The sequence below is a fragment of the Dasypus novemcinctus genome, chromosome 20 (assembly GCF_030445035.2).
Source record: "Dasypus novemcinctus isolate mDasNov1 chromosome 20, mDasNov1.1.hap2, whole genome shotgun sequence".
NCBI lineage: Eukaryota > Metazoa > Chordata > Mammalia > Cingulata > Dasypodidae > Dasypus > Dasypus novemcinctus.
The window spans coordinates 31,666,566-31,681,772 of NC_080692.1; the positions used below are offsets into that span (position 1 = coordinate 31,666,566).

The 15,207-nt window shown below is 36.2% G+C and overlaps 1 protein-coding gene across 3 annotated transcripts; it reads left to right on the forward strand.

Moving 5' to 3' along the window:
• Positions 1–8,708: 8,708 nt before the first annotated feature.
• LOC101422351 (natural killer cells antigen CD94-like) lies at positions 8,709–13,257 on the forward strand. 3 transcript variants are annotated; one of them, XR_009182086.2, is made up of 6 exons: positions 8,711–9,001; positions 10,352–10,444; positions 10,581–10,643; positions 10,982–11,133; positions 12,182–12,339; positions 12,927–13,257. XR_009182086.2 is itself a non-coding variant. In XM_058282789.2 (5 exons), exons 1-5 carry the CDS (start codon positions 8,995–8,997, stop codon positions 12,153–12,155), a joined length of 423 nt encoding a protein of 140 aa, XP_058138772.1. In that variant the 5' UTR covers positions 8,709–8,994; the 3' UTR covers positions 12,156–12,336. The 3 variants fall into 3 exon arrangements, 2 of the variants coding, with proteins under 2 accessions (XP_058138772.1, XP_071066264.1); XM_058282789.2 differs by lacking the exon at positions 12,927–13,257 and having other exon boundaries at positions 8,709–9,001; positions 12,048–12,336; XM_071210163.1 differs by lacking the exon at positions 12,927–13,257 and having other exon boundaries at positions 8,710–9,001; positions 12,193–12,336.
• Positions 13,258–15,207: the final 1,950 nt, after the last annotated feature.

Genomic DNA, 15,207 nt, shown 5'->3' on the forward strand with positions numbered 1-15,207 from the left:
CCATTTTTTAACCAAAGTGAGACAATTATATGCTTTAATATACCATAGAACAGAAGAATTTATGGTGAAAGTTAATAGTTCTCTGTTCTGACTGTTATCATCCTTATCCTGCCCTAAGAGAGAAAGTATTCTTAAAAAAAAGAAAAACAAAATAAACAAACAAAAAAACCAACCAGCTTTTTATTGTAGTAACATATAGAGAACTCAGAATGTACTATTTAACCACTTTCAAGTATACAATTCAGGGGTATTAGTTGCATTTACAATATTGCATCACCAACATCCATTACCCCAATATTTCATTACCTCAAGCAGAAACTCTGCACATGTTAAGCATTAACCTCTCCTCCTCACCTACCCCCCATCCTGGTAACTGTTATCTGCTATCAGTCTCTACGAGTTTTATTTTAGGTGTTTCATATAACTGAAATCATACAGTATCTATATTTTTGTATTTGCTTATATTACTTAACATGATGTCTTTAAGGCTCATCCATATTGCAACGTGTATTTAAACTTTATTCCTTTTTATAGCTGAATAATATTTCATTGTATGTATCTGTCACGTATCGTTCATCCATTTGTCTGTTGACAGATATGGTTGCTTTCATCTTTGGGCTCCTGTGAATAATGCTACTATGAACATTGATGCACAAATATCTGTTCAGTTTCCTGCTTTCAATTCTTTGGGATATATACAAAGACCTGGGATCTTAACAGATCATAATTCTATGTTCCCCCTTTCTGAGGAAAGGCCAAAGTGATTTCCACAGTGGCTCCACCATTTAACAATGGCACCAATATTGTATATTGATTCCAATTTTTCTGCATACTCATCAACCCTTATTATTTTCTGTTTGATTGTTTTTTAATAATAGCCATATAAGTAGATGTGAAGTGGTATCTCACTGTGGTTTTTGATTTGCATTTTCCTGGTGACCAATGATGTCAAGCATTTTTTCATGTGTGTTTTGCCATTTGTTTATCTTCTTTGGAGAAATGTCTCTTTAAGTTGTTAGCCTAATATTTTAATGAGGCTATTTTTTTTTATTGTCTTTTTGTTGTTGGGTTGTAGCAGTTATTTATATATTCTAGATATTAAAGCCTTATTGGATGTATGGTTAGCCATTATTTTCCCTTACCCTGTAGGTTTTCGGTTCACTTTCTTGATAATGTCCTTGGACACACAAGACGTTTAATTTTGATGAAGTCCATTTTATTTATTTTTTTCTTTTGTTGCTTGTTCTTCGAGAGTCATATATAAGAAAGCACTGACAAATCCAAAATTATGAAGTTCCCCTTATATATTTCTTCTATGATTTTTATGGTATTAACCCATAAATTTAGGTCCTTGATTCTTTCCAAGTTAATTTTCACATGTGATATGAGGTAGGAGTTCGCCTTTAATTATTTTGTAAGTAGGAATACAGTTTTCCCAGCATCATTTGTTGAAAAGACCATTCTTTTCCCAATTGAGGACTTGTCACCCTTGTAAAAATCAGTTGTCTGTAGATGTATGGCTTTATTTCTTAATTCAATTCCTTTCCATTGATTTATATATCTCTTTATGCCACTATCATATTATTTTTTAACATTTTAAATTAAAATTAATAATCACAAAGAATGTTACATTAAAAAACATAAGAGGTTCCCATATAACACACTTCCCCCCCCACCCCCATCATTTTTGTAAATTGTATTTTTTTGAAGATATATACATTATTTTGATTTCTGTGGCTTTGTGTTAAGTTTTAAAATCAAGAAGTATGAGAGCTCCAACTTTTATCTTCTTGCAACATTGATTTGTCTATTTAGGGCCTTTTGTGATCCCATGAGAATTTGAAGATCAGCTTTTCCATTTCTGCAAAAAGACTGCTTCGATTTTGACAGGATTGCATTGAATCTGAAAATTTGCTTTGGGTAGAATTGACATCTTAGGAATAGAAAATGTTCCTATCCTTAAAAACATAATGTCTTACTCTTTATTTAGGTCTACTCTAATTTCTTTCAGGAGAATATTCTAGTTTTCAGTGTACAAGCCATTTCACTTCCTTGGTTAAATTTATTCTAATTATTTTATTTTTTAAAAAAGTTATTGTGAATGGGATTGTACTTTTAATATCCATTTTGGACTGTTCTGTGCCAGTGTATGCAATAACTAATTTTTTATTTATGTTAATCTTGTAGCCTGCAACTTTGATGAATTTGTTATTAGCTCTGGTAGTTTTGATTCTTTGGGTGTTTCTATATAAAGGAATGTTGTTGAAAATTTGGACCTGAACGGTATTGGGAATGAAAGAAAAAGGGGAAAGGAAACAAAGAGAAAGAACAAGAGAGCTGGGATCAGGGGGTCTGTGAGTAGAGACTCCTCAGACAACTTTATTGTTTACTAGGGGCTCTCTATATACCCCATTCTATGTGACAACATGCCCGAACCGGCAGGGGCGAGTCCAGGGGCCTGTGGGAAGAAGCAGGGGTAGGGGCAGGAGTCGAGAGAAGAATGGAGGCAAGACAGGGTTCCGATCAAGCCTCGTTTATTGGGGGTAGAACATGGGAATTTATACTGAGGGAAGGGAGCGTGTCCATAGGTGGTAGGCTGGTTTTGCGGGTGGCAGACGTCCAAGGAGGGGATTGGCTGAAAGTTTGTGCCGGGTCTGCAGAGTTTCCCGCCTTGCGCATGCGTGCTTGCTGTGGTCACCAGAGTTGTGGCGCGAAGGGGAGAACAAAGAAACAAGGAGGAAGAAGAAGGAAATGGAGGGGCAGGGCTGAGGTAGTTGTGAAATCCGCCCATGTTGTTGTTTTTGGCTGTAAATAGATTTCACAGCAGGTGGCTCCCCACAGCAACAAGCAGGAACCTGCAATCTACGTGACAACAAGCACAAAATGCAGTTAACTATTAGCATTACTAAGGAACTCAAAAAATCTTATCTCAAGGTACAAAGTCTAAGTATTCTATTTACTATAAAAGGTATGTGCTTATCTTTTATTTCAGCCTTTAACAGCTTCATCCTGTTTGGGGGGAACTCTTTTTTTTTACTTTCATTTTTTTTTTGTCTTTAATTTTAATGTTACATTTGAAAAATATAAGGTCCCATATACCCCCCGCCCCCTCAACCCACTCCTCCCCCCATATACCCCCCACCCCCCTTACCCCATGCCTTCCCCTATATACCCCCCACCCCCCATACCCCATGCCTCCCCCTATATACCCCCACCCCTCTCACTCCACTCCTCCCCCCATAACAACAAACTCCTCCATCATCATGAGACATTCATTGCATTTGGTGAATACATCTCTGAGCACCGCTGCACCTCATGGTCTATGGTCCACACCATAGCCCACACTCTCCCACAGTCCACCCAGTGGGCCATGGGAGGACATACAATGTCTGGTAACTGTCCCTGCAGCACCACCCAGGACAACTCCAACCTCCCAAAATGTCCCCATATCACATATCTTCCTCCCATTCCCTACCCCCAGCAGCCACCATGGCCACTCTCTCCACACCAATGCCACATTTTCTTTGATTACTAATCACAATAGTTCATGAATAGAATATCAGTAAGTCCACTCTAATCCATACTCTATTCCTCTATTCCTCCATCCTGTGGAACTTAGAATGGTTGTGTCCACTCCACATCTATATCAAGAGGGGGCTTAGATTCCACATGGATGCTGGATGCAATCCTCCTGCTTTCAGTTGTAGGCACTCTTGGCTCCCTGGTGTGGTGGTTGACCTTCTTCACTGCCATGTTAGCTGAGTAGGGTAAGTCCAATAAACCAGAGTGTAGTGGTTGCAAGTCTGTTGAGGCTCAGGGCCTGGCTATCACATGGTCAGTCCAGAGATTCAGGTCCCCTGGGTATACAGTAAACCCCAGCACCAACTACAGTTCCAGTAAAAGTAACAGGAGAGGCTTGTGGACAAAGGTCACATCTGAGTCCAGCTCCATTACACAGAAACACAAACTCCAAACTAGGGCCAACTGACATGGCACTGAGCTCCATCTGCCATGACCATAAAATCTGTGGATCTCTGTAGCCCTCAGAAGAACCAATACCTGGGGTTGTATCTACTTTATCTGTCTCTGGGACTCTGCTGAGGTGTGCATAAGGACAACCCCTCTGATAAACTCCTGGCTCTTTTCGGAGACTCAAAGCCATATAAACTTATTTGTCCTTTTCATTTCCCCCTTTGATTCAGGTCAAAAAGCATTTTTAACTCCTGGTATTATATGTAGACTGAGATATTCTGCTGATCTGAGTTGACCCTTTTATTCAAGGTCATTTTCTAGTTACATCATCAGCTGGAACTCTTAATTACTGCATTCCTTAGGGTGTAAACATAGACATGGAAACAGCACTTTTCTCCTTGTGAGACCACTGTGCCTCAGTTTCCAACATTTCCCCCCTTTTTTTAGTGTTTTGTTTTAGGTGACCATGCCTATTCTCAGGTTGCCCTCCTTTTGAGAGTCTTACCCATCATTGACTACCGGCCAAGCTCTTCGACTAGGAGAAGTTATTGAAATGCTTTTGCTAGCACCAGATTATTCGCATGTCCCATGGCTGTTATGCTTTGCAATTTTCTTTAAAAGCACTGTCCGGCACAGACAAGAATCATGAGCAACAGAACAAATATGATTAGCCCTATTCCTAAAGCTGACAGGAAATGCTGTGATTCCCACCAATTAACGGGTTAAATTTTGTAATATGTGAGATCATGTCTGAAAAAATATCCTTATCATTGGCTACATGAATTTGATTATGAGATATTGCTAATATTTTTCTTTGTAATTCAATTATTTCCAGAGAGATATTACTTTTATGGCCTAGCAAATGATTCTTAATTTTTTTTGTTTTCATTCTATATCAGATGAATTATAGGCAAGAGGAGTAATACAAAAGTTGTTTCCATTCCAACCACATTTCCATCCTCTTAACAAGTTTTAACTATACAACTGATCTCCAACATGCAAAACAGCCAATTCTAAATCATTAACCCAATTATTTAACTGTTCATCAATGTGTTCTTGGCAATGCCACAAATCACTAGCATTTTTATATCAATCATGTACATATTGTTGTGTTTGTACATTTATGTAAAGCTACAATAGCAGTAGCAGCAGCTATAATGATTTCAATCAGTCCAAAATGCTTATAATAAGCAGTCCAATAAAGCATCTAGTCTGTTTCAAGAATTATTATGCCATATGTAGCAATAACTGACTTTAGGAGACAACTGCCAAATCCATGTCATTCTCACAGTTATCCAGATGCCTTTTCTTCTTCTGGCCATTGCTATTGTTTCTCCATCTTGCACCACACTTCCTGATATGTATACAAGGCACCATTTTCATAAAACAGTGAGTCATTCTTAATAGTTATCTTACCAGTTATGAAAACAAATAGATCTCCAACACAGGCTTTAAAATGATATGTTTGATTAAGGGTCTAATACTGTCCTGTCTTATTTATATTTCCCAGCCATTCATACAGAGGGGCAATTCCAAGAAATACTTTTGTAGGTTATGATTATGAATGTCATTAGCCCAAGGGGCTGGTATCCATTTTCCTTTGCAATGTTAACAGTTCCTGCCACAATAGCATAAGGAGAGAGCACACAGGCCTAAAGTCCATAGGCAGGCACAAGCTGCAAGTTCACAGTTCCAGAATTTGTAAAGAAATATGTCATCTGCAACTAGTAAAATCCACTGGTGTTTGCTACTAGTTCTGTTATTGGCATGTAAACCAAGAGACAACACCAGCTCACGTCATTCTTTGTTTCTCCAAGATGCCTAACCTCCACAAAATCAAGATGATAAATTGCAGTCTGATGTTAGCAATCTCCTCTTCACTCAGAAAAGGCAACAATTTTCAAAACACTGAAAAAATTGTTTTTCTTAATTGTGGTTAAGGAATATATACTATGACTGTGTTCTGCAATGTTTTGTTACACATTTCCAGGCAGTGAAAAGATATCAGACCTCATTGTTCACATCTTAAGTGGATCTTAGTTTCTTTTCCCCAGGTATTTGTTGAGGTTTGAATGGCATTTTAGTTTTGGAGTCATCACTTGCCTTGAGTGAGAACTCTACCTAAGCAGTAAATAATGGGAAATAGTGTGGCAGCTTGCAGTGGACACCGAGGGAGTGGAGTACCTGGAAAGAGAAATGAGGGCACAGTTCCTACATCTTTGGAAAGGATATATACTTTTCGAAAACAAATTCATAGAAGTGAAAACTGAACATCAGCATAATTTCAATTTGGGTTTCCTTAAAAACAGAATCTGAGAAAGATTTGAAGTGCAAATTATTTAGTTGGTAAATGTGTGGAACAAAGTTAGGGAAAAGGGTATTTATATAGGGAGGGGAAGACTTTTATTGTAGAATCTAGAGTGGGAGGCAGAGTGTAACAATGCTGAGTGACTCTGGAAAATGAGGCAAAACACAAGGTCCAGAATTCCCCACCTTAGAGCCAAGATTGCTTTACTACACCAAATCCTGCAATTCATTTGTTTGAGGCCACATCAGTAGCACTTCTGGACTGCCATATGTGAGAGCAGCAAGGCCTTTGGCAGCTCTAGGAGAAGAAACAGTCCCAAGACAAGAGACACAGACACTAGTCTCTCAGACTTTATCAAATATTCTGATACATATATGGGGAGGCAAAAAATACATGTGTGTACAAGTATGAAAGGATGGGTGGATGGGTGGATGGGTGGATGGGTGGATGGATGGATGGATGGATGGGTGGATAGATAGATTCAACTACTTTAAGAGTGACTTGATCCTGGAGTTCTTGAATTGGACATGGCTTTGCTAGTTTTTACTTTGGAGTCAGTGAACTAAAATGAGTAAGAAAACAGTGAATTATTTAACTCTCACCAACCACAGTTGTGGTTCTGTCTTCCCAATAAAAGTGGTTCTGTCAGTGCTCACAGTATAGTAATAATCCCTCTCCGTATTCTGTCACAGTTCTCACAAATTTGTTATATCCCCCAAAATAAATGAAAGCAAAATCCCAAATTCCTATGTCTATATGAGACAACAATGGGCAACAACAGGTCACTTTCTGTGGATTCAGTTTTGTCCAATAGTAAACCAAAAACAGGATAGACTTCAAATTAGTCAAATAATCATTTGGATTTCCACCAAAGTTGGATGAAGGAATTTTCTCATTCACTTTCACTAGTAAAGATCTAGACTTTAGCAAGTCTGATTGTTGAGTGAAATTTGCAAGCATGATATAAATAATTTAACAAGATGGAAAACTTGACTTCTTGGAAATTAATGAATCAAACCAGTCTTTTAGGGGTGGTGGTGAAAATTCCATTTTACAGAAAGGTTCATCCAGGGTAATATTAGAATCTTTAAAAAGCTACAACACAAACCTTATTTCGGAGTCTATTTTTGTATGAAGATGAAGGGTTGATGCTAAATCATAGATGAAGGTCCCTGCTGCAAAGACTCGTAGCCTACCTCTCTGCCCCTCATTTGAAATCTCCACTAATGTCATCTTCTGAAGACAAAACATGTAAATTGAAATAACAGCATATTATCTGAATGAAGTAACACAGTAAACAATTATGATTATTAACATCTTAATAAAAATAAGGTTTATGAGAAAAGCTGAAGTGATGTTCAAAAGAAACTAAGGATATGGAATGTTGGAGAATAATGAGTTAGAAGCTTTTAAGGTGAATGTAACTGAGGCAGTGAAATGTTGACTTACATGGTAGATTGAAGTATGCAACCTAATTTAAACATGTTCTTGGTCTAGATCTGCATTCATGCTGTAAATAGCTGTTAAGGTTTGGCCCAACTGAATGAGGTTGCCTTAATCCAGATTAGAGCAGTCCTTTTTCAACAGGTGAAATTCAGACATAGAGAGAGAAAACCACATGGAGGAGCTGGAATCTGGAAGTCAAGGGAACATGGAAGAGAGAGGCGATGACATCACCATGTGATAGAAAAGCTGAGGCACCCAAGGATGGCCAGCCAGCCAGAACACTACCGACCCTGGGAGATAGCAAAACCTCTAGCCTCTGAAACGGTGAGCCAATAAATTCTTGATGGTCCAGCCAAAACCCATTTGCAGTATTTATCCTACAACATGGAAAACTAAGACAGTTTATTTCAGCTTGATGCAGCATTAGAGCCAAGATTTGAGAGTTTTGATGCCTAATCTAACAATAACCTGAAAACACTCTGGTTCACTTTTTGACGTATGCCTGTCCTGGATGGTCATTAAATGAGGAAGGGATAGAAAACAGAGAAAATACAGACCGACCAATGGCTCTCTGCAAAAGAAAGAAATTAAAATCTCCGTAAGATATAGGCACAGAGAGATGAGCTTTGTATGGTACGTATTGCATATGTGCTCTGGAGCAAGACTGACTGGCTTTCAAACTTAAGTGGCTTAGTTGTACTATTCCTCAATTTTATCATTATTAAAATGAGGGTATCATAGTATATTCCTTATGAAGCCATTTTGAGAAAGAACAGAACAGAGTTAATATATGTGAAGCACTTAAAATTTTCTTTGGCATATAGAATTGCACATAAATTTATAGAATTTTATTATACTAAGTAAATTTACCTTTTCTTTGTCCATCCTTTTTTCATTTTTTCCAATATAGATTTTTAAGATTACTTGATGTTCAAACATTAAAGAAACTCCCCCTAACCTTTTTTTTTTTTTTTTTTTTTTTGGTAATCAAAGGCATTCAGAAGTACGGTGAGAATTTCCTGTATTGCAGAACCCCGGACATTTTAGAGCTATTGATTGTACTGCTTCTTGCTCATACTGTACATATGTGGCTCACCAATACTTGATTCAAGAATATTATTTAAATATAAATTTTTTTCTCATTTATTTTCAATTTCTTCATGCATAACTTTCGGATTCCTTAGCTTCCAGCTCATCGTCCAGCCCTGCTCCTCTCCAACAAGCACACATCTTGCCTTCTCTACATTGACCTTGGAACAACATTTCTCATGGCAGGTATGTGGGATCCTGATTTTAAAAATTTAAAAATAAAAAATAAGCAAACAAGGCATCTCATGGGTTTGGATAATTTAAGGATAATGCTTTTTTTTTTTAAAGGGGAAAGCAGTGGTTATTTTTAGGTTTCCCACATGCCAGTATTTTCAGCATTTATTTTAATTTCTTGATTCTTCTTTCAGTAACTTAGAAATTATTTTGTGAAGTTTTTCCAGCCAATTTAAAGAATGGCTTCTGATATGGACACCTCTAAATTCTGAGTGAGAACCAACTTCACCTAGTTAAAAAACGATCAATATAACTACATGGAAATAAGTAGAGACTGCAAATGTAAATGACAATGATTAAAAGTGATGATTTTTAAATAAACCTCCTATTTGGGGTGTGACATCCAAAGATTACTGAGATTTACAAGTTGACATTCTATTGTCACTGACAACATCACTTTTTGGTAGTATGTTCATGTTAATGCAGTTTCTCTTCAGGTTGAATTGTGGGAGAAAAGACTAAAACCAGTTAATTTTGTACATGAGCAATTGGAATGCTCTTATTCTGTGAAATCAACCCTGCCGACCAAGGTATTAATCATGTTTTGCTGTGGATCCTTTCATCCCACCTATCCAGCACGTTCTCATCTCCTCTTTCCTGTAACAGCTCTACAAACTAAGAGCAGCTTGACTTTCCTCTGAGCAGAGCCTACACTGATACTGGCAGAAGGGCTCTCTTCCAAAGATTGCTGTTGTCAGTGCCAATGCTAGAGTGTGTTTAATGAAAAACTATGGGCTTAGATGAACTCTAATTTGATTTCTGACTTGGGCACTTAATAGCTTTGATAGCTAGAGAAAATAACACGATCAGACCCTCACTTTTCTCATCTCTGTAATGTGAATCATACTAGCAATCTTTCAATTCTGTTAGGAGATTACGCAGGTACCTAAAACAGAACTTGGAGCTTGTTGCTCTCCTTCTGCACTAGATTTCTGAGCTTCTTTGCCAAATAAAAAATAAATAATTAATCCTCTTCACTGTGTTTTAGAGACAGAGCTGGTAGAAGGAAAAATGTATGGACCATCTCAGTGAAGACTAAATTATAACAAACACAATTTATGGTATCGATTATAGTCCCTAACGGAATGTTTTTCTTTGCTAATGTTTCATTGGCAGGATGACTTCATCAAATCAAAGACTTCATGACTAAAAGATTCTTGCATCTATCCATATGTCCATTATGTGGGTCATGAAGCTTTAGGGTTCTCTCTCACTGATTTCTACTTTTAAGAACTTCAGCCTCTGTGTTTGTTCTTTAAGTCTTTGCCCTAGCTATAGCTATAACATTTTCTTTCTTTACAGCTATTCGGACTGTTCCATGGAGGTTGATTTCTGGGATCTTAGGAGCAGTGTGCCTTTTATTGGTGTCTACTGTGGGAATTTTGTTGAAACAATGTAAGTTTCTCTAAGCAAGTCTTTTAAAAGATCAAAATTTTTATTCAAGAATTTAGTAATACATTTTATATTTTATTAATTCACAGATACAATTAAATGTGTACCTAAATAATATATTTCTAATCATTTCTTATAGCATCGACTAAACAAATTGCTCACTCTACATTCTCTTCTGGATCCACTATAGAACCCCAGGAAGGTAGGTTTTATTTTTTGGAAACCCTTAATGTTGGGAGAGCATGAAAATAACAGGTTCTTGTTTTTCATACAGAAGGGCTTTTGGACTACTACAACAATAATACAAGTTCATATTTCTAATTGTAGCACAGTCTAACTCCATTGTTCTCTAGTTAAGAATGATTAAATTCCATTGGGTGTGCTTCGGTTATATATAACATATAATGCTCCATTGCAAATAGTACGTTCTCAAAGTAGAAACAATTGAATAAATAACAAATGCCTTTAGAATGAGTGACAATACTATGAACTGTTCAATGAAATCAGTTTCTTTTTTTTTTTTTTTTCCTCCACTATTAGGCTCTGGCTGCTGTTCTTGCCACGAAAAGTGGATTGGGTACCGATGCAACTGTTACTTCATTTCTACTGAAGAAAAATCTTGGGAAGAAAGTAGGATTGCCTGTGCTTCTCAGAATTCCACTCTATTTCAGCTGGAAAGCAGAGATGAACTGGTATGCACTAACTTTTGTTTCCTGCATTTTCTTTTCTTTTTTTTAAACAAATCAACTTCATTAATACATATTAACACAGCATACAATTTATTCAAAGTGTACAATCAATGGCATGTCCCACATTTTTTTGACTGAGAATACATCATATCTAAGTAAACTGAATACTTTGATTTAAGTCCTTAATCAGATAGTAAAATTAGAGGAGTATATTTGAACAGATAACATTTTCATTTCCTTTACCTTGAAACAATTATTATAAAGCTCACATAAAGTTCTTCAAAATTTACATCAGAGGAATAAGAATTAAGATGCCAAAAAAAAAATGCAAGAAATTTGTTGTGGAGACTTGAAAGAAGAAAATTTTAACCAAAAACCGAACTAAACAATTTAGTAATTTTTAATTCTTTAACTGAATTTACAATTCCTTTCATAATTATGTAGCTTTTATCATCTGTGATATAGTGGAACTGATATGGAAGATATAAGCATAAAAATGGCCCAATTTCAAGGAAAAACTGAAAATATCTCTTGCTCTTTGTAGCGCCTGTGAGAATTGGTTGAGTAGATTACCAGTGAGGTTTATTCCTCAGTATAGTGTTGGGCTGGGAGATTTTGTGGCTGGTATTTCAGATCCCCTGTAAAGATGGTGTTCCATGAATATTTTAACTCCGTTTATAATTGTTTTCATGTACAGTAGTAAGATTCTTTGTGGTTTTTTTCCTCCATAAATGAATGGACCTGATGAATGAGAAATTTGAGCCTTAGAACTGTACTCTCTCAATGCGAAGTTAAACGTCATTTAATTTGTGTGATCGATAGGCTGACTGTAATGCTGGGACACTGATTTTCTTTAAAATGCACTATTTCCAGGGTAGATTCAAGTTAGGTTAATGTGTCTGCCTGTTTCCAATCAGGGTTTTCTGATCAACCATCAGTCTTTTTACTGGATTGGTCTCTCCTACAATAAAACCCAAGGTGCCTGGGTGCGGGAGGATGGCTCTGCTCTCTCCCCTGATCTGTAAGTTTTTGCTTCTCGTGTGCATGTGAGTTTGTTCTTAGGTCTCACTGGTGCAGTGACCATCCAGGAGCCTGGTGGCAAAGGAAACCTGTGTAGGGCATGGAATTACAGAAAAGGGAAGAGGTGCAATAGAAGAACAATTTTAACCCCACACAGAGCATCCAAGTGTATGCTCAAGTGACGTGAAAGTAAGTGTTTTTGTACCAGTAAAGACCTTTTGACGTATACTTTTTGTCATGTTGCCTTGGGATACACACATAGTTGTGTGTGTGTGTTTGCACACATGAGCTGTATTTTCATTCTTCTCTTTATTTTGATGGAACTTCAAAACATTATCATACTCCCAGGGTTTCAGATATTCTGGGCTTATCTTCTGCATATTTATAAACTTTGAATCTCGTTTATTCATAAACATGAACTTTACAATCTAATGCAATGATAAATTGCATACTCAGATATGTTTTCCTAGACTAGATCAGCCAGTAAATCTTTAAACAAAATCAAAATAAAGCATCTCGTACATCAAAACCATGGAAAAAAACCCATCAAGAATGAAAACCCTTGTTCTCAAAACTATTGATTATTGAGGGAATAGCTGTATTATGTTCTATGAAGCCTTGAAAACTGTGGTTATTGAATGAAGAAAAATTCATGACCCAATATGATACTTCATTCAAATCCCTTTAAAAGTTCTACATAATTAACTTTAAAAACTGTCCATCCCTGTATATTTTCATTTTCTTCCATTTTGCAAATACTTTCTTTTTCATTACAGATTTTTAGGCTGTCAGCCTCTCTCTTCCAGAGATTGCACAGTATATGGACCAAACAAATGTGTTATGAATGGAAACTGTGTGGAAAAATATCATTATATCTGTAAGCAACAGATTCAAATGTTTCATGGGGGTGTGAGTGATGAAGGTCCAGGTTTACTAGGAATAGCACTTTCACTTTTGTTGTTATTAATTACCTACTTCTGGGATCTATAAAATGCTACAATTTGTGCCTTATCATATACTTTGTATGTATTCGAAATATGTGTTTTAAAGTTGATGAAATTTCTGTGTCTACATTGAACCAATAAAGCCTCAAAATAAATAATTTTATGAAGATTTAGATTTCATGTTGTGTTTTTAAATGTATTACCATTTCATTCATCTTTTCTTGCAATTCATCTCTACACAAATTTAAAGAAAATTTATTTAAGACCAAATAATATATACTAACATGATTTCAGTGCATCCTATGGCAAACTATATTGGGAAATTCTGTCCTCACATTTCTAAAAGCAAAAGTAATTTCAATGCTTTTTTATTAGGTTTACATTTTTTATGAACTGCCAACCTGTTTTCCAATCAGAAGTTCCATCTTACATTCCCTTTAGAGGTTTTTGAGAGTTCTACTTTCTCCACATCTTCACCAGACCTTGGTCTGGTCAATCTTAAAACCATTCTAAATTGTGTGGTTTACTGTGACTAAAATTTGCATTTTTTAGTATATAACTACACTGATAATCCATTTTTTTCATTTGCCATAATTATATCTTTCTTGGTGATGTATATATTCAAATATTTTGGCCAATTTTCCTGTTTATTTTCTTTTGTTTTATTTTATTTTTGTTGAGTTTTGATAGCTGTTAAGTATTCTGGATAAATGTCCTTTATGTAATGTATACCTTGCAAACATTTTCTCCTAATCTGAGTCATGTCTCCCCTACTAGTGACTGTTTTTCAAAGAGTTTTAAGTTTTAGGCAAAGTACATTTTATCAATTTGTTCTTTTATGAGTTGTGTTTTTTTTGTCATTTCTAAGAAATGCCTAACTTAAGGTGATAAAAGGCATTTCCATTGTTTTCTCTAGAAGCTTGATAGTTCTAGGTTTTACATTTAGGTCCATGACACTTTGAATTAATGTATGTTGTTACTGTGAAAGGTGAATCACGGACTTGTAGTTTCTCTGTCTGCCCGTAAAGATATCTACTCTTCCACCACAATTTGTAAAAAGATTATCCTTGTTCCACTTAATTATCTCTGTACAGTTGTCAAAAATCAATTTTGCAAATATGTGTGAATCTGTTTCTGTACCCTCTATTCTCTTATGTTTATCCATTTGAATATCTTTACTTTAATACTACACACGTTTTTGATTACTCTATCTATAATAAGTCTTGAATCTAGCAGCAAGTAACAGTCCTCCAATTTTGTTCTTTTTTTAAAACGTATCACTATATGTCTGAGCTAATTTCACAACAGTGCTTGTATATCAGACAGTATAATTAACTATATAACTTACAGCTTGCCATGCATGAACATTTTCCTATTCATTTTAATTTCCCATTCTTCATTCTATAATGTAGAAATCACTTTTAGCAATTTTTCAAGCAGGTTTGAAGAGTGGGTTGTATTTATTGTAGCTCTGAATTCTGAGTGAAAACCTAGATTCACCTGGTTAATTTATGATGAACAAAAATCCAATGTAGGCAAATATATATGAAACAAAATGTAAAGGTCACAGTGCATAAAAACCTTAATTTACAATTTAGTATGTGTTCTGGGACATGAAAAGATGAACCAGGCACACATCTTACATATTTTGAAATGCTGTACTCTTCTTTTTTTTCCTTCCTTAGCAGGTACCAGGGATTAAATCTGGGACCTCACACACACGAAGCAGTTGCTCAGCCAATGAGCTACACCCGCTCTGCGGTGCTGCACTCTTATCACTGCCAACACACACACTTCATTACTGTGCGATTCTGCTAATGTTAACTCAATTTCTAGTGAACTTCGGTTGTTTTAGGGGGAAAGCCAATAGTAGTTAAGTATTTTGAATATGAACAAATAAAGATGAAAAATAGAATGTTCTGGTAAAGATAAATCATTTATATAACATAAGTCCATTTTGTGTGAAATAAGTGAAGTAAATGCAGCTCTCTACCCCCACCCCAACACTAATTCAGTACCTACATATTAACTGTGGAATGTCTCGTATAACCAGGTCAAGAATGATTGGATCATTTCCCTCCTTACCTCTGCAAAGCTATTCAGGCAATAAGAA